The sequence below is a fragment of the Hyaena hyaena genome, unplaced genomic scaffold (genome assembly GCF_003009895.1).
Source record: "Hyaena hyaena isolate Hyena2069 unplaced genomic scaffold, ASM300989v1 scaffold_198, whole genome shotgun sequence".
NCBI lineage: Eukaryota > Metazoa > Chordata > Mammalia > Carnivora > Hyaenidae > Hyaena > Hyaena hyaena.
In genome coordinates this window covers 2,184,455-2,204,336 of record NW_024080829.1, presented here as the reverse complement: position 1 = coordinate 2,204,336, position 19,882 = coordinate 2,184,455, and the positions used below count along the sequence as shown (strand labels likewise).

Genomic DNA, 19,882 nt, shown 5'->3' with positions numbered 1-19,882 from the left:
ATGAAATAAGCACAGATTTATTCCAGATATGCTCAGATTATGCTCAAGTCACCAAATTGATCCAGTTGCTTAGGAAAATGAATGCTTAAACTTGTATCCGTTTTCCTACACAAGAGAAGCCTTCCCAGGCCCTTCTGTAGTAAATCAGATTAATTTTTTTGAGTGATATCATAGTCAAATCAAATTTGACTTACAAAACCAAATTTTCTAAATCCATTTATTAGTTCTTATTGTGCTGACAGCTGGCATCATTAATACTTTAAACCACTTAAAATTAGCCAAATATCTAAGATAGTTACATGTACAAAAGATATACAAATTTAAAAAAACATTTAAAAAGTAATAGATACCATAATTTGTACTTGACCATAACTTCTGTATTCAGAAATGATTGTAAAATTAAAACCTTAGAAAAACTGTACACCATATACTTTGAGTGATTTACATCTTAGGAAACAAAGGCAGTCTTTCACTGTTACACATTTAGTGTCTCTGGTGGATTGAGGAGAGAAACACCATGATACCTGTAAGTAGGGGGAAAAAAAAACAAAACTCAGCGAATACTGGGTAATGGGGCTCATGGAAGGACACATATACTAGGAACTCAAAACTGCTCTTTCTATTCTGATTGAGTTAATGGTTATGAAATCATTGTCTGGTCCACAAAAGATGCACGCATACCAGTTCCCCTCCCCTCTTTTCCCTCAATTGCAGGATAGAAAGGGTAACTACAGCCTACTCAAAACACCTAGCCTGCTAAGAGAATAGTTTCTTCTTAGGGAGGCTGTATCTGTTCTATGAATCCTCTGATAAAGTGAAAAAGCCAAGGGTCTCAGAATCCTGCAATAGCCTGGAAAAGCAAGCTTCTTTAGTATGTTAATTCTTACTTTGAACTTTTATACTTTTCTCTTATCGACTGTTGTGCATGCTGTGGTGCTCTGAGGTAGGTCTGGTGAAGGTCCATGAGGCAAGGCTTAAGACTTTCCAAGGTATATCCAGTCTTTTGAACTAAAGATTCAGGCTGCAGAGAAGTGGGTAGAGAACCATTGAGTTTTGTTTTTAGGAACAGACACCAAACACAGTTAAGTTAGTAGTTGTCATTAAGCTGGAGTTTTGTTAAATTTCAGGGCTAACACCTCCAGCTAAGAAATCTAGTTTTCTGGAGTCATTGTTCCATCTTTTATGCTGACTTCGGTCAATTTTTACTCCTTTTCCTGCCAGCAGCAGGTCTTCTGGCCTGATCCTTTAAGTACACCTTTCAAATCCAAGTAATAACTAAGCTTTCTACCTAACAAACATACATTACTAGACAGGTAAGACACTTTAAACAGTGTAGATTACTGAACAGTTTCTCTAGGTTAGTACCTCTAGACCACCATCTCTCGTATAGAACAGTATCTGACTTAACTGACACAAATGTTTAAGTTGCAAGGTAGAAGTGTGAAGACATCGAAATACATACCCAGCTTTGTCCTGTGATTGTGTAGAGTGCTAAATGAAAGGCTGCTGCAGCAATAACTGATGGCAAATACTTTAGGTACGGGTCAGCATCTATCAAACTTAATTCTCCCAAAAACTGCAATGGAAATGTAAGTATACTTTATGATCACAAGAGCTCTAGAATTCAAATCTCAAATCCTTGTCTTCTGACCCATTATTTTCCTGTTTTTAAGACTGGCTCTATGGCAACCATAGAGGAAAAATAATTCTCATAGCCCTGATCCATTATCTTAGTGTTTTGCTCCATCTTCATCCTGTATTTTTACCTCTTTTAATTTTTAAAACAACTCTTCTGGCTACCATTTCTCAAGACTTAATCCTCATTCCACTACTCCTAGTTATTTTCCCAATTCATGTTATATTTCAACAATGGTAGGCTCTCTTTATACTATAGAATTTGCCATTAAATACTAAATCCCTTGACCAAAGCTATAAAATTAAACTGTGACCTAAGAATCTTCATTGAACAAAATGAAAAGAACTTACCATTGCTAAACTTTCAACTTTGCAGTTGGCAGACTGCTGATGCAGAAAGTATTGGGTAAGAAACTGATTTACCGTTGGTGCAGCTAGGTCAAAAGCAAGCACTTTCAAAACTAGGTGCTCCATTCTCAGGACTTGTTTCTTGGTATAGGTATCATCTGTAATGTACACAAACTCTGCTACTTCTGGGGGGTATATTTCTTCAAACTTTCTACAATGAAAAAAGTTTTAAGTAATCAGTCCTTCCAAAAGAGAAGCAAGCTGTTTATCTAATTCTGAAATCCCTTTAGCAGAATACATGGAATGAGTCCCAAACCTACAGTCCACCAGTTGCCTGTTTCCACTGCTACTTGACCATTTCCAGCAGAGACTAGATATATGTAACTGAAAGACCCAAATCAGTACAGGACTCATGGGATATCTGTCTAGGGCGGTCAAAGAAATAAGAGGCATAAGCGTTTCCAAGATGGTAACAATGCCAGAGTTCAAGTAAATGAAAGTTTAGGAAATTCTTAGAAATACAAACATTTTTAGTTTTTAATTTCCATGTCTTAATGGGGAAAAGATATGATTTTATGCCAGAAAGCACTTTTTGATGGAAGGAACCACACTTTTAAATTTGGTAATCTAGTCCAAGTGTATTAAAATGTAGGCAGTCTCCATCTTCAAGGTACCCTAGAATCTAGACCTGGGAAAATTAGTATCCTAAATTAGTTTCCACACAGTTTCATGCTGCTACCCCTAAAGTAGTCACCAACTCTGCTTTGTGTATATTAAAATGTCACAGTGTTAAATATCACAACTTCTTCCCTACACAGAAAGGTACCAATCACTTAATCCAACAAACCAAGTTGGACTTACGAGGCTAACAGCATAGCAGCAGTGCCCACAAGCTGAAGTTTTCCTCTCAACACAGACATCGATGAAAGGAACCTATCAATGTAGTTCACAGCCAAATGCAGGGTCTCATTCTGTAGTTTATATTCTTCTCCTACTTCAACTAACCAGTCCACAAGGATAGCCCTCATACTGTTAGTGATGTCTGGCTGTTTCTTCATGTAACCCACTTTAGGCTTACATTTAACCTGTTGAGAAAGTTACTTAGTATAATGTTAAAATTGCAGTTAGATTATTCTACCATTAACAAAGATGCCACATAGCAGAAACATAAGTATAACATTAGACTAATTCACCACCAGTTAAGGAACTTAAAATTTCCTCTCAGTTTCATTTTGCCACAATGAATAAGTAACTATAAAAATTGGATTCAGAGAGCTGTTACCTCCATTTCCCTAAGGTATGTGTGAATGTCCTCATGGTAGTCTGGGACTTCATTGACACTTATTGGCTTTTCATCGTCTAATACAATTGATATGTCCATAGTATGTGGTGACTCTGGGAGAATATAAAAGTATGATTAAATTCATGGTTCAATTTTCTAATTAATTTAATAGCCAAAACTGATTGCCCTTGTAGGTAGTCCCATAGGAAAGCATTTATTTTATCCAACTAAAAAGGGCTGCTCATGAAAAAGTACATGGAATATTCCACTCTGGTTTTAGTACTTCTCTCCACTTGGTTTTAGTCAGTAAGAAAAAATACTAATAGGCTACTAAAAGGAAAACGATTTAAACATCAGGTATTATGTTAAAGTATCATTCATATTCCATGAGAAATAAGAGCAGATGGCACAGTGATTCTATTAAGACCAAGTGAAATCCAAAAAAGCCTGGATATATTATATATATAGTATTAATTATACAGTATTTATTGTAAGAGTTCACAGACCCCAAAGTCTGACATATTCAAAGTACAATCTAGGCAATAACTAAGAAGCAGGGCTTCTATGAGTGTGTGAATGAGAAAATGAGGTTTGCTATGAGCAGTTCAAACAAATTAACAATACAGTCAACAAATGATTCATGTTTGTAATTTTAAATTATCTTTCAAGGCAAAGAATATCATTAATCTTTTCACTTCAGGGTTCACTTAGAGGTTAAAATTTGTTGCAAACTTTAAAGACAAATACAAACATTACTTCCAAAGGATTTTCCTGCTATTCCCAGATCACTTCTCACAGTAGAACTAAAGAGACTGGATTTAATGAGTTGTCCAGTGACTCAATAGACCTATGGTAAAGAAATTGCACGAACTGTTGACAGAGCTGTCTTTATAGCAGCTACTTTAAATGTGGTTAAGTACAAAGCCATGGTTCAACACTTGACTTACAGGAGGACAATGTCCCTCTCTGGTATCAGATTGGATTTACAGAAACAAAATTTTAAAGCTGTAAGAGAGGGCACCTGAGTGGCTCAGTTAGTGAAGTGACTTCAGCTCAGGTCATGATCTCACCATTCTTGAGTTCAACCTCTGTTGGCCATTTAAGCCCTGCGTCAGGCTCTGTGCTGACAGCTCAGAGCCTGGAGGCTGCTTTGGATTCTGTGTCTCCCTCTTTCTGCCTCTTCCCTGCTCATGCTGTCTCTCTCTCTCTCAAAAATAAACATTACCTTAAAGCTGTAAGAGATGTTAGATATCACAATATTGAAAGCTGCATCCTATTCAAATATTCTGAGTGGTGTGTATAAAGTGAGTCTTACGAATACAACTAGAAGCAAGCAAACATTTCCAGGGTCAGATTAAAGTATGTGTTTGAGATCTAATTAAATTTATGTGATTGACAATACGTGGAAAGGACTACCTAGTTAGGATTTATAGATCACTAGGTCAACATATTAGCTGTGAAATCTGAGATGAGTCACACACTTTCTAAACTTTGTTACATTAAACCAAGTTCATTACGTAGTAAGGATCAAGTAAGAAAATGTCTTAAAATAAAAACAGCATTAATCCAGCTTATTTCTCAGTTTTTTAAAGAAAGGTTACTATATATTTTTTTCATTTTAGAGAGTGTGCAGGAGTGAGCTGGGGAGAGGGGCAGAGAATCTCAAGCAGGCTCCATGCTCAGCAAGGAGCCCAATGTGGGACTTGATCCCACAATCCTGGGATCATAGCTTGAGCCAAAATCAAGGATCAGAAGTTCAACCCAGCGAGCCAACCAGGCTCCCCCAGTGTATTTAATAATTATGATTACATTGATTTGATAAAAAATGTTCTTTAAAACTTACCAAAACTACCATCCATTGGATAATCAAGAGGTACCAGTGGTTTTCTTGGTCCAGATAAAGCAATAGCTGAATTAAAAGCCAGGACATTTTCATGTTCTGTTTTTTTAGATTCAGCTGGCCTCTTCTGAGTCTCTTCTTCTGCTTCATCCACATGAATGGTAAATGCAGGCTGTTTACTGTTTGCTTTCCAGGGAGGAACAGTGACATGCTCATCATTTATAGGAAGATCCTTAAGAGGTGCAACCTAAAAATGAATAAATATTTGGCTTTGAGCCTGTTGAATGGAGTCTTGGTTTCTTTCCCTTATGGATCTCGGTGTCTCCTTTTACTCCCAAATACTCTCAGGAAATTAAACTGGGGCAAAGTCCAGGCAGTAAAGTCTGAGTGGCTTAAGAAAGGGATGTTGAAATTCGCTACAGGCGTTCCTACCTAAGTTATAGAAAGAGTCACACTAAGTGGAATTATACAAAACGAATCAAGGCCACAAGATGGGTGGAGGGACTAGATGAAAAATGACAAGTTTAGGAGAGCCAGCGAAGAGGTGCTGGTTCACTACTTTCGCCCAAGGGTGGAGCAACCGAGCAAATCCGGCAAAATGGCGGAATTTACTAAAAGCAAAGTGTTTTTTATACCCTTTCTTAAAGTAGAGGTAATCTTAACCATATGGAGAGAGGAAGAGGGTCCAGACACTAGGGCAGTGCCTGGGTTTTAAAGCGGCGAGAAAAGCGAGGACACACGTTGTAGGGCTTGATTTAGGCCTTGGTTTGACCACCATTATCTATGGAAAAACATCCCCAATAAAGAGCAGACAGGCAACATATCAGCTCTGGCGAAGACAGCAATGGGGGATAAGCTATTAAGTGGCATCCCACACGCCAGAAAACTAGGAATCAAGGTGACTCAAGACCTAGGCCTCCCTTAAGAAAAAAGCTCGGAAGATGCTTTCTTGCCACGCTCCTTGGCCTGCTAAACCTCGTGCAAAACTCCCGCTCGACCCACCCTCCTGCAGATACTGCTCATCTCTTTACCCGTCGTGTCTTGGGCCTCTGCTGCGGCGCTGGAACGCGCGGATTCCCGGCCTTGAGTACAGCCAGCCCGGCCCGAGTGCGGGGCTGCTGGGCGGGCGCCACCTTCTCGGGGTTGATGTTCTCTTGGTCCTCTTGGAGCTCCGTATGCTGCAATGTTAGCAGCGCCGAGCTCGCCTCGCGGGCCGCAGGCCCGGGCGCGGAGCTGCCGAACATCACTGCTCCCGGGGTCGCGGCGGGATCAGCCTGCGGCGCCAAGCAGCGTGTGCTCCGTCCCGCCGACCCCACCAGGAAACGCTCCCGCCGTAGCAATCCGCTGCAGCCCGGGCCAGCCTGCCCGCTCGAGATCACGGAGTTCCAAGGAGCTTAAGAAAGGCGTACGCAGGAACTGCCGGGCGTGGAGGGCTAAAGACGCCCCCGAGATGTTGCGAGCAGCCCGCCGGAGCGGCGGCTGTTCGTACAGTTCAAGTATCCCGCGACTATTGAAATGAGCCAATGGAAAAGGCCGACGCCCGTGACGTCACCCGAGGCGACACGGTCGCAGGCGAATGAAGGCGGACAAGAAGGCCACGGAGCTGAGGCGGAGAAACGCCGATCAGCCGGGGGAGGAAAAACGCCCGCGCCGGGCGAAGAGGTGGTCCGGTGTTTCTGATGACTTTAAACTAGGCAACTAGTTGATCCCTGCGCTCTGTGCAAGGGCTGTCTCTTGGATAAATTGGATTAAACTTAAGCAGTTATTAGTGAGCCGCGCCAGTCGTTAGCCGTTGGACCTTCAGTTAGCCTGACTGGTTTCTCAAGGTCTAAAATCTGACCCAGCCATTTACTGGCCTGGTAATCGTGGTCCAGCTATTCAAGGTCTCTGATCCTCAGTTTTCTTATCTATTAATTGGGAGTAATAATGTCTATGTGTCATACGGTTCTCATGATTATATAATGAGCATGTATCATTACCCGCTGCTCATGTATAACTGATATGCAGATGTTGGACTATAATATCATCTTACCATTTAGGTGCTTCTTCAGTCATGCTTTTTAATTTATGTAATAAAGATGCAATTAAGTAAGGTGCCACTCTGAACTATTGTTGATATATTTATATATAAACATATTTCAAAGTGGCACCTTAATATATATTAAATTATATATAATATGTATATATTACGTATATACTACTAACGTACTACAACAAATTCAACTAGACAGTCACTGATTTTGATGCATCTTTCCCCAAACTGTGGCAGCCGACAACAAGCACCAGTGAAATTCTAGTGATCTTGATACAATTATTTGTTCCATTTAGAGGAGTAGGTTAAATATAATAAAAATGACTTTATTAAAATAAAACTGTGATATGTGCCTTTAATAAATTTTCAAATTTAATATACAAGGCTTGCATATAATAAATATAATGGTTTATGATTAAGAAGCATTACTGTTTTCTGACAAATTCATGAGTATGCCCTTCTTGAAAACATAGCTTATTTCCATTATAATCTTTATGCCATTTTAAAACAACCTTTAAATACAATATTTCCCTGAATATGCCAAATATAAATTATGATTAATGAACAAAACTTCTGTATTCTGTAACCTTAAAGTCGTATTTCCCTCCATATATGATAAAAAGGTAATTAGTGGATCCTAGTACAGGAAAATCTAAGAAGCCTTCACTATTTCTGCACTATTCACATATAGTACACCTGTACAGCTCTACTAGTTAGAGGACATCAAATTAAGATCCCTTCAATCTGTGGAAGCTCTGCTCATTTCCCTGGCCACAATTTACCACACTGGGCCAACTCAAGCATTTCACAAACTGAGCATGGATCACAAAAACATTACCTAGCAAAAGTGAAGTCAGTTGCATATCAGTCTCAACTCCTAGAAAAAATAATTGGTAAGTTATTTCCACTAGTTAACAATGTATGCAGTAACTAGGACACAAACCAGGCAACAGAACTTGGGATCTGGACTCAGTTTTACAAAATAATAACAGCATGTCTTCCTAATTCCTTAACCTCACAGATAATGTTTTTTTATAGACTTGACGAAATAATACGTATCATGAAGATCAGATGAAGTAATGTATGTAACTACATTTTGAAAACTGTAAAGCAGTTTATACATATATATGTGCAGCTTAAGTATTTGAATATATTTTTATTTTCGTAATATTTCTCAAAAATTAAAACATCCACTTGCAAAAAAAATCATTAAAGTCCTTTATAATCATTCCACTTGTTTTAATATAAAAATTCTCTTTATTTCTAAAAAGCTCCATTTCTCAAAATAGAAGCATTGCTAAAAGAAGTCCCATCTTAAATATTTTTAGATGATATTAAAAAGGATTTGAAATAAAAGTATGTATAGTTAGCTTGTCCTGTATTTCTGTTTTAACATATTTTGTATAAAAAGACAACTCTGGAACTTTACCTTGTTTATCTATTTCAGGCAGCATCAAAGAAAGCAATCAATGCATTTTGATCAGAACTGTCCAGAATCTCCAGTAAAAGAGGTACTTTGGTTTTTACATTGGTGCCTTTGAACTTGAACTTATCTATGAAAAGATCGGTGATCATGCCTATAAAGAAAAATGTTAATTTCCTATCATTGATTAGTACTAATTATTAACACAGTACTTAATGAAAGTGAGTTACTACTTGAAAATTTCTAAGCACTCATAACTGCATTAGTTAATATACACAAGGCTAAAGGGATTTATACTTTAAAAAATATTTATTTTGGGAGATTTTCTTTAAGTTTATTTATTTTGAGAAAGAGATAGCAAGCGAGCAGGGAGGGGAGCGGCAGAGAGAGGGAGAGACAGAATCCCAAACACACTCCAAGTTGTCACTGCAGAGTCCAAAGTGGGATTTCATGAACTATGAGATCATGACCTGAGCCAAGATCAAAAATCAGACGTTTAACCACTGAGCCACCCAGGTGACCCTATTTGGGGGGATTTTAAGGCAAGTTTCACAACAAATCATTTGGCTAAATCCTCTTAATTGGTTAAAATCCACTGAATTCAGACAATTAACTGCTGGCCAGTTATTTTTCCCACCAAGCTGGCCATTTTGAGATAGTGTAGACAGATTCTGTTCTTAAGAGCTGTATTTGAATTAAAATATTCTATCAATATTTTGACCATTCTTGGGATTTATCCAACATGTTTCAGAATTTTTTTATTTCAGAAAGATAAAAGGAATATACCACATATGGCATAGTATCCAAGGAGAATGAGTGACAGCATCTGCTAACAAAACAGAATAGTGTTTCTGTAACAAAATATGTGGATAAATAGTCACATTAAGTGGAAAATGACTATAACCTCATGCCAGTTTAAGTGAGGTGTTGTCATTAAATTATTAATTCATACAAGTTAAATTTGCTGCCAAATGATTTATGGAAGAAGCATTAGTTTTCAAAGCTTTCTGGATTTCTGAACTGGTGATAAGAGATGGTTTTGTACCACCTATCTTCTAAGTTATTATAAGTATAAAAGGTCATGTGTTTGCCATATCATAAATATTAAGATATTAGGTATTATTGTTATACTTTGTGAGCAAGTCCCAGGGTAAAAAATAAATTCATTAGGCAGGCTTAAGGATCAGTGTGTATTGAGGATACCAATTGACTATAAAAGATCTGGCATAGTGCAAACAGCATGCAGTTTGGAGTGAGGAAGTTCTAATGCAGGCTTTGCCACTACATATGTGACAACAAATTTTTTAGTCTCAGATTTCAATTTAAAAAAAATGTGCAAATAGTGCTTGCTTTAGCAGCACATATACTAAAATTTTAAAAATGTGAAAAAGAAGATAACACCATCTATGATGCAGAGCTGTTGTAAGGATTAAAATCCCACCTGATTATGAAGATGTTAAAAATAAATAGGTAGGCTATGCACAGTACATCTTATATAAAGATTGCAAAAAAAAGTTATCCTTAAGCTGTTCCATCCTTCCTCTTTCTCTCCCTTCCTTTACATCTCCGTCTTGCTTTCGCCGTTTTTCATGACAATTTGTGAAACACCCAACTTGTCACCACCAAAGCTAAGTGTTTTGAACTATGAATTTATAGCACAATATATCATTTAATTCCTTTTGCCTAAAAAGTATTAAGTGCTGCATTTTGATATTTCACAACATCAACAAAACCTAAAAATTATTTGTGTGAAATATAACCTACATTTTAATGCTTCATAGGTTATATTCATTTCACACCAGGTCTCCTCATATTAACAGAAATTAATTTACTGCATTACACCTATTTCACTTTTTCACTTTCATTTTATCAAATAAAAACATTAAATATTAAAACTAATTTGACAAAACTGGTTGTCACTGGTTCATGAATGCTGTAGTCTTTGCTTAAATCTTTGTGCCCATTTTCTCTCACATGATCCTTCACAAATAGCCAGTAGGAAAGCAATATGGCAAGGTTTTCTACAATAGTTCACTAACCGTAGAGTCTTTCCAGATGTGCAGGTTGCTTTTTGTATTCTTCCTGTAGCTGATCTGCCTCTTCTAGAATACAGCGATATTCTGGTATCAGAAAGTTTGTATTTCCTTCATGAACCTGCAATTCCTTAATTAAAATTAAAAACAGAAGCACTTTAATGTTCAAAATTCAATCTAGTGTAACTTTAAAGTCATTATAATTTTAGAAATCCCATTGCAATAAAATAGTGATCATGAATCCACAGAATATATACTTACTTTTAAAGCATCAATTAATTGAACTTTCTTAGCCAAAAGCAACTGGTACTCCAGCTTTGGGTGGATTAGCTTTAAAGTGTGTTTGACTGATACTTCATTTATCTCTAGGAGTTGAGCCAGACACAATTAGATAAGTTACTTTGATCAGAAACATTCTTATTGTTAACAACAAAAATACGCCAGAAAAAAATTCATTTTTCTTTCTTTTTTTTTACCATATGATATGTTGAGGTTAATTTTCCTTTTTGTAGCTTCTTTAGAGAGCACATCTTTTAGGATGGATATAGTAGAAATGTTGTCAGATTTAAAAACTCCTTCTCCTTTCCTATAAAATTAATATATTTTTAAAAGAACAGTTTTAGAAGAAAATACATACATTAAATAGGTCCAGTAAATAACATATTTTATGACTAGGACCTGGTTTTTAAAATTCATTTCATTTCAGATCATTTATATACATATCCCATTATTAAAGAATATTTAAATGTGTAACCTTTTACTAATTATATAAATTCAATTTCTGAACATAATTGTGAAACTAAACAAGATGTTAGATATATGCCTCTTAAACGTGATAATTACAGAGAAGTCCTTCCTTAAAACATCTTTTTACTTTACTTTCACTAATAAAATTTCCAACAACTAACCCCATATGTATATAAAATGCATTTGGAATTGCTTATTTACATGCTATTCTTTGATGTAATCATACAAATCACAAGATGGCTACATTCTTCATTCTCAAAAGAAAGCTGATATTAAACCTAAAACTAACATCTTCCGTTCTTCCATGCCCATCATTCATGCCATTTATTATGGACAGAGGACCCTTCATCTCCTTTACAGAACCACTTATTTGTTCTCTTACCTTTCTAATCCATATATAATTGACCCCTGAACAATGTCAAAATTGTTCAAAAATCTGCATAGAACTTCTGACTCCCCAAAAACTTAACTAGTAATAGCCTACTGCTGACCAGAAGCCTTACCAATAATATTAACAGTTAATCAACACATATTTGTATATGTATTATATACTGTATTCTTAAAGTAAGAGAAAAGAAAATGTTAGTAAGAAAATCATTAGAGAAAATAATTTACCGTACTGTACTGTATTTATAAAAGAAGTCTATGTACAAGTGGTCCCATGAAGTTTAAACCTGTGTTGCTTGAGGGTCAACTGTAGTTTCACTGGCACTGGCCTCAACTCCACTTGTGGGACTTTATTAGGAAGGATTTAGCAGAGCATTCCAAACTCATGGCTTTACGCTGGCACCTAATCCTGGGACTTTTATTGGAACTACTAGGAAAGAGAGGCTCTAGGGTAGATGAAAAGATAGAAAACTAGATGGAATTGCTGGTAGCCACATGGCACTTAATAGGAAAGACAAAAAAAGACAAAAACAGAGCTAAGCAATGGAAAGGGATAGTCTTGATGATATCAGGTAAGCCAGTGGTCCAGTTCTGCCTGAGGCAGATTACTACTAGACTTTTTTTTTTTTTAATTTTTTTTTTTTATTTCTAGGAGAGAGAGAGAGAGAGAGAGCACGTGAGCAGGGGAGGGTCAGAGAGAGAGGGAGTCACAGACTGAAACAGGCTCCAGGCTCTGAGCTGGCAGTCAGCACAGAGCCCGACGCGGGGCTCGAACACATGAACCGTGAGATCATGACCCAAGCGAAAGTCGGACGCTTAACCGACTAAGCCACCCAGGCGCCCCAAATTACTACTAGACTTTTAAGTTATATGAGCTGATAAATCCTTTTTACTTAGTTAAGTCTTCTTGTATTTGGTTCCTTGTTATGATAATCAAAAGTTTCCTAATATATATACCATCTTTCATGTATTAAATGCTGTCTTTTTATTTGGTTTTCACACCAATAGTTTATATTCACTAGCTGTAGACAAACGCTAATTCTTTTTTCTAGAGAGATGGACCATACATACTATTTTGATTTCAATTATGTTTTATAAGTCATGATATTTTCACTAGTCTTTAATTTTAACTGATATTTAATTTTAAACACTTAATAGTACCTGGCACTGTGGAATGATTCACATGGTTTATTTTCTTTTAATCATCACAACTCAATGAAATGCTATTATTTCCAACCCCCCAAAAATAAACCTGAAGCTCAGAGAGTTAAATAATCCAGGTAGGTCACATAGCTGGTGAGTCACAGAGCCATGATGCAAACCTAAGTATGTTTGCCTCCAAAGCACATGCTTCTATATTTTCTCCACATATATGTATTTTATTCAGGCACCCAAAAAACATCTATTGAGCAAAGCCATGTGGTAGGTACTTGAAGGAAACATACAAAAATAATTAAGAAACTGACTCTGCCCATGAAGAGCTTAAATTTGAAGAAACAAGCTTACATAAAAATTATTATATACTTCAAACAAATAACAAATACCTAAGACAGGTAAGAATAAAATACTATATATTAGAACAGAAAAGAATCAAGGAAGGCTTCAAAATACAGCTACTGAGTTGAGCCTTGAAGGATAAGCAGAGTTTTGATTGTTAAGGAAAGAATATTTAAGGACTCAGAATGGTAAAGAGCAAAGTGTATGCTATTATAATAATACAGAATATGCTAGGGGCAAGTTGGATTGTCTGCTATGATTAAAGCGTGAGGTTTACTGTGGTACTTTGAAACAGGAGTCATTATTGCAGGTTTAAGACACATGTTGATCACCTGGAGAGCAAAGTAAAACACCTCAACAGAACTGATGCACAAAAAGTTATATTGCTGGATACTTCTTGGTCCCAAAAGGTTATATTCTGAGGTAAAATTATGTATTCACTGCTATTTCCAGAATTTAGCATGGTAAAGTCTCAGCTAGGAAGCAAGAAATAAAATACCTCAGTAATCTGCTTAGGGAGAGAATCCTAGACAGAGAGATCGGTATAAGCTCAAAGAGCGGACATAGAGAAATTAGCCTTATCCAAGAAATAAGTCATTTCACATTCAAGAGATGGGAACAAAGAAGAAGGAAAATGTAGCCTCTACTGTATTCAGAAAAGAAATTATAGAAGCCTACTGGAGATGAGTGAGTAGTGACAGTAAAAGGGCAGGGGTGCAACTAGGAGCTTGACAAGAGTGTAGAATACGACCTCTACCCTTTAACACGATAGCTTCAAAAGCCTGTATTTTTCGGGGCGCCTGGGTGGCTTAGTCGGTTAAGCGTCCGACTTGCACTTAGGTCATGATCTCGCGGTTCGTGGGTTCGAGCCCCGCGTCGGGCTCTGTGCTGACTGCCAGCTCAGAGCCTGGAGCCCGTTTCGGTCTGTGACTCTCTCTCTCTGACCCTCCCCTGCTCACACTGTCTCTCTCTCTCTCTCTCCTAGAATTAAATAAAAAAACATTAAAAAAAAAAAAAAGCCTGTATTTTTCTAAACTCTCAAGTTCTGAGCCATTTCCTATTGTGCCTAGAGAAATTTAACTGGAATTTTTATTGAAGTTAGAATAAATGTTTGAATCAATTTGGGAAAGTACTGCCATATTTATGTCTTCATATTGATGACAACTGAATATATTACTCCATTTAATCAAGTCTTTTATGTCAATAAAATTTTACAGTTTCTTCATGTAAGTTCTGCATTTTTCTAATGACAGGTATTCCTGCAGATTTTATATGGATATTTTGTTATTGTTACTGCTACTCTGATAGGGTCTTTTCAAATAATTTATTTTCTAACTGGTTATTATTGGGAAGAGGAAAGGTATTGATCTTTCATATTTGTCTGTATTCAACCATTTTTTTAAACTCACTAATTCTATTTGGTTTTCAATAGAGTCTCTTGAACAGTATAGGTTTTCAATGACATTATTTTCACGTTATTCCCGCCTTAAAACAAATAAAACTTCAGAAGCTCTATTTACATAAAAACATTTATGAACCAGTAATAAGTTTTATTTACCTGTAGGTGCTTTCAAGTTGTGTATCCAGGAAAGTGTTCTGAAAATAAAATGTCACACATTCTCCTGCTGGAGGTTTTTCAGGAACTTCAGGCAGGCAAAAAACCACCCAGGAGTGAACTTCAGCAAAACTGAACTGGCCTGTTAAAGTCAGTGTGTTCATTGGTCTGTAATTTAATAGTGGAGGTACACATTTGTGTGTAGCAATACATGGAGGTATTATATGTATATAACACATGAAGAAACAAAATTTTGCAATAGTAGATAAACAAATATAAAAGTATCCATTTCATTTTCTTCAGATTAATATTAACCACAAGATAACAATTTTCAATCTCATGAAAAAAAGAATGCTTATCTATATCTGTGCCTTAATATTCAATTAAGTAACATAATAGCTTTATAAATAAAATTCAGTTTATTCAAGTAGACTTCATTTTTTAAAAGTTCACCTATATAAACTACAAAACATACACAAGAACTTCCTTAGGGAAAGAATCAGCATAATGTGAAGGGTAAAAAACTGGGCTTTCCAGGGCACCTGGGTGGCTCAGTTGGTTAAGCATCTGACTTTGGCCCAAGTCATAATCTCATGGTTTGTGAGTTTGAGCCCCAAGTTGGGCTTTGCGCTGACAGCGTGGAGCCTGCTGTGGATTCTCTGTCTCCCTCTTACTCTGCCTCTCCCCTACTCATGAGCATGTGCTCACTCTCTATCTCTCACCCTGCCCCCTTCAAAAATAAATAAACATTAAAAAAAGCTGGGCTTTCAAGTAAGATAGATGTGGATTTGAAACCTTCCTGTTTACTACCCATGAGCCATTGGGTAAGTTAGAGAAAAATACCTGATATTTTGCAAGGACATGGAATAATACTTTTCTATTTTGCAAAATCACACACAGAGGCACACATACATAAAAGGTTGTAAAATAAAATAAATTTAAAATAAATCAAATGGATGATTATAAACAGTTAAGGAAATACAAAGTTCAAGCAATTAAAGGTTCAGAAGAACTTTAAGAATATACAGAATTGGGGAGCCTGGGTGACCCAGACAGTTAAGCATCTCACTCTTGATTTCAGATCAGGTCATGATCTCACAGTCTGTGAATTCAAACCCTGCATTGGAGCCTGTTTGGGATTCTGTCTCTCCCTTTCTCTGCCTCTTCCCCATTCTCATGATCACTCTCTGTCTCAAAATAAATAAACTTAAAAAAAATTTTTTTAAAAAGAAGCAGATACAGAATTAAGGAACCTAAGAATTGGAAGAGACTTTTGAGATCATCTAGGCCAATCCTTTCATTTCCAGATAAGAAAACTAAAACCCAGATACATTAAAGGATTTTCCCCAAATCAAAGAGGAACAGATATAGGATTATAATCTGAGTCACCTGATTCCCAGTTTGCCTTCTTTCCAACACACCATGCATGCTACCTCCATTAACAACTTAGACTTTAAAGCAGGAAGACACCCTATAAAGAATCTATTCTCTTTAATGTTTTCCAGAAATCTCTCCTAGGAATATTTCTCCTCACATCTTATTTAAATTACATATCTCTGAAATTACAAACTGCAATAGAAAAAAAATGGGCTTTGGCCTCTAATCATAACTGTTTCCTGTATCAGCAAGTTACTTTTCCAAGCCTCCATTTCTCACTTGTAAACTGGGGACATTACTACCTACCTGCCTTGCTTGCTGTAAGACTTAAATGACAATGCCTAAGTACCTAGTACAACATAGAGCAGACGTAAAGTATTCAGTAATTGTTCATTTCTTTCCCTTCTCCTTCATTTTAGTTCATGGTCTCTCATCTTCAGGAAAGAAAGTGAAAAACTAACAACAGGAAGATGTTTAAGTTGGACTGGAAGTCAGAAATAACAGGACTATCAAAACCAATTTATTTACCAGCATTCCCTGAGGTGAAACAGAAAGGAAATATAACATTTGAGGCTAATATTATAATAAGATCCTGTTCACAGAGAACTCAAATGCTAAACAGTATTTATTCACAACAGGTATTTGGGAGAGAGAAGTGTTACTCTACTGAGATCAGAATGGTAATATATGAGAAAGATAGGAAAGTCCAACTCAAACCACCCATTAAAAGAAGACAAATCTTATATTAAAAATATGAATCCACAGCATTTAAATATTTAATTTTTAAATGTGCAAATAGCTACCAGAATTTATACTATAAAAATGAAAAGCAAGTTTATCTGTATCATGTAATATCCTAAAAAATAAACTGCTCACTCCTTTGTCCTACCTGTCATGATCAATAAAGTGAGTTCTTTGATGGAGTGAAAGGGGTTTGATAAGGTATTGGCGGACCTGACAGGTTTTGGGTTGAATCCTTGGAGTCACATATGCTTGAAGCGTGCCATATTGGCCTTCAATTGAACGAATCTGATTCAACAAAAGAGAAAAGAAAGTAAGAATATTCTAGCAACATAACATAAATGTTATCTTTAAAATGTTCAACACAAGTAATCAAGTAATTAGACATTAATCTCTTCTGTAATATTCTGAAGGAAATAATGACATTTTATTAAACAACTACTTTTTACCACTAAAAGAAAATTTAAAAAGCTTTTGTCAGGCAAAAGCAAACTTAATCTATAAAAGTTATCCCCACCACATATTTTTAGGTAATTTGTCTACACTTAGAAGTGCTATGTCATTCCAAAAAAAACGTACATTCTTACATACTATCCCATCACACCACCAGTGTCAGATTCATATCAAAAATGGTTACTAGACATTTTGTTGAGGGGGATAAGTGGGTTTTTCAAATAACTAAAACTTAAAATGTAATACTTCCATTTTCTCATAAATAAGAGTATGATAGCATACAGCTATTGTTATAATAACCTATTGACAGAAAAAAATGTAAGAACTTAATTCTTAATTTTCTATGAAAATAGAGAAGTATACACCATCTAATTATAACATATTTGGATTAGAAAATTCTTTTGAGTTACTTTAAATATACCTGGTTGTACCTCCTGAGGATTCAAAACACTTAACAGAAAACAAAAATTCATTACAATGTGAAGAATTAATTTCACAGGAGTTAGAAAGCTGTTCAGCTTCTCCCTCTTGCCCCCCTCTCTGTTTCTCTCACTTCAAATTCATAGATGGACTGTAGTACTTCTTGTATTACAATAGTAGGTTCTCTAACTTGGCTAATATTTTAGTTTTAATGCTTATTTATTTTGAGAGAGAGGGAGAACACACTTGAGAGTGAGTGGGGGAGGGGCAGAGAGAGAGGGAGATAGAGAGAGAGAGAGAGAGAGAGAGAGAGAGAGAGAATCCGAAACAGGCTCCACACTGTCAGCACAGAGCCTGATGCGGTGTTTGATCCCATGAACCATGAGATCATGACCTGAGCCAAAATCATGAGTCGAACGCTCAAGTGACTGAGCCACCCAGGTGACCTGCTAGGTGATACTTTAATTCACACTTTTCCTAGCATGTGAGGGGGGCAGAAATCAATGTTTTACCTACATGGGGAAAATAAATAAAAGTTTAAAGTCTTTTGCAAATGTTACACTGCAAATATTACTCTAAATGGAAAGAGAAGAAAGATGAAAGGATTAAAAATACAGAAAAGTGGGGCGCCTGGGTGGCTCAGTTGGTTAAGCGTCTGACTTTGGCTCAGGTCATGATCTCATGGTTCATGGGTTCGAGCCCCACATCGGGCTCTGTGCTGACAGCTGGCTCAGAGCCTGGAACCTGTTTCAGATTCTGTATCTCCCTCTCTCTCTGACCCTCTCCTGCTCTCTCTCTTGCTCTCTCTCTCAGAAATAAATCAAAAAAATTTTTTTAAAAATACAGAAAAGAAATAAAAAATATATCTGATATAGCTATATTTCAGGGTTTTTTTTTAAAGGTAAGCTTATACTAGCACATAATTTTTTTCACAATAAAAAGCCAAAATGTTTTCTTTGATTATATAACAATTCACATTATTAAAATATAAATAATACAGAAAAATTAGGATGAACATACAAGTCACATGAAATCCTACCACCCAGAGATGATCATGATTGCTATTTTGGTAGTCATGCCTTCATACATTTTTCTATGCAGAAGTACAAAAACAAAACCATAATTTCACATGAAGAAATTCTATTTATATCAAAGACATCTTTCTTATTTCTAATAGTCCCATTTCCCCCTTATCTTTGTCTCTCCCAATGGCATCACCTTCCTCCCACTCCTATCCCACCCATGCTTTCCCCTATGGCATAACCTATCATACCAGACAGATGTTTCTTTTCAAAACTTCATATTTATACTACTTAGATAAAATGTATTTACATATTTAGGGATTTTATCCATATTTTGTTTTTCATGGAATTTGCTCCATGTTAACAGGAATAGATCAATGCCTTCTTTATTGCAGCTGTGTTATATTACATGGAATGCATAAATAGCTAATTATTCAACCACTCAATTATTGAATGTTCACATTTGGAATATTCACTCTGCTTCTACAAGCAATATTGCAGTTAATTAAATACATATCTGTGTGTATAATACTGTGATTTTATTGCTTAAAATAGATTCCTCCAAGTGGGACGATTGCCTGTTTTGCCAAAGAAGCTGTAACAATTTTTATTTCCTTCAGCTATGATTGAGAGTGTCCTTTTACTCATCCCTCCACATGGTGATGTTGCTTTTAAAAATTCTTTTACCAGTCAGTTAGATAAGCAGAAAATGTTTTTTATTATTTTAATTTGAATTTCCCTAACTAATAATAAGGTAGAATATTTTCTTTTAATATTTGTTAGCTATTTTGACTCTCTCTTGTGTGAATTGAGGCACAGAACATATTCTCTGCCTATTTACATTACTGCATAGTCATTTTTATAACAAGTTATAGGCAGTCTTTGTGTTCTATTGATATTCACCCATTACCTAAAAGACAACTAAATTTCCTTCTTTTTAAAAATAATTAAGTACTTAATTCATCTAAATTTGTTTTTTATATATGGCATTAGGATAAGAATCTACTTAATTTTCTTCCAGATAGATACTAGTTGTGGCAACACTAATTTTTAAACAGAAATAGTAATTTAACAGAATTTTTCCCTACAT

At 36.1% G+C, this 19,882-nt stretch overlaps 2 protein-coding genes and 1 long non-coding RNA gene across 4 annotated transcripts in view; 1 reads left to right on the top strand and 2 right to left on the bottom strand.

Annotated features, from left to right (window-relative positions):
* Nucleotide 1: 1 nt before the first annotated feature.
* Nucleotides 2-6,693, bottom strand: CCNA2 (cyclin A2). The gene is made up of 8 exons (XM_039241606.1): nt 6,137-6,693; nt 5,109-5,352; nt 3,266-3,378; nt 2,845-3,068; nt 1,987-2,194; nt 1,463-1,576; nt 888-1,021; nt 2-524 (listed from the first exon to the last, which is right to left on the bottom strand). The coding sequence occupies exons 1-8, from the start codon at nt 6,347-6,349 to the stop codon at nt 476-478; spliced, it is 1,299 nt and encodes a 432-aa protein (XP_039097537.1). The 5' UTR covers nt 6,350-6,693; the 3' UTR covers nt 2-475.
* On the top strand, nt 6,675-16,892 carry LOC120238031. Of its 2 annotated transcripts, none has more exons than XR_005530122.1 (3): nt 6,675-6,767; nt 8,585-8,648; nt 16,576-16,892. It is a non-coding gene; the product is annotated as an uncharacterized LOC120238031 (long non-coding RNA). The 2 variants fall into 2 exon arrangements; XR_005530123.1 differs by lacking the exon at nt 6,675-6,767 and adding an exon at nt 7,748-8,030.
* The window catches only part of BBS7 (Bardet-Biedl syndrome 7), a 37,290-nt gene continuing 25,744 nt past the window's right edge, over nt 8,337-19,882 (bottom strand). Inside the window, exons 14-19 of the mRNA XM_039241604.1 lie at nt 17,046-17,185; nt 14,783-14,947; nt 11,070-11,179; nt 10,855-10,958; nt 10,600-10,723; nt 8,337-8,714 (exon numbers count right to left, since the gene is read on the bottom strand). Of these exons, the coding sequence (XP_039097535.1) occupies nt 8,581-8,714; nt 10,600-10,723; nt 10,855-10,958; nt 11,070-11,179; nt 14,783-14,947; nt 17,046-17,185 (777 nt within the window). The 3' untranslated portion in view covers nt 8,337-8,580. The remainder of the gene's footprint in view (nt 8,715-10,599; nt 10,724-10,854; nt 10,959-11,069; nt 11,180-14,782; nt 14,948-17,045; nt 17,186-19,882) is intronic.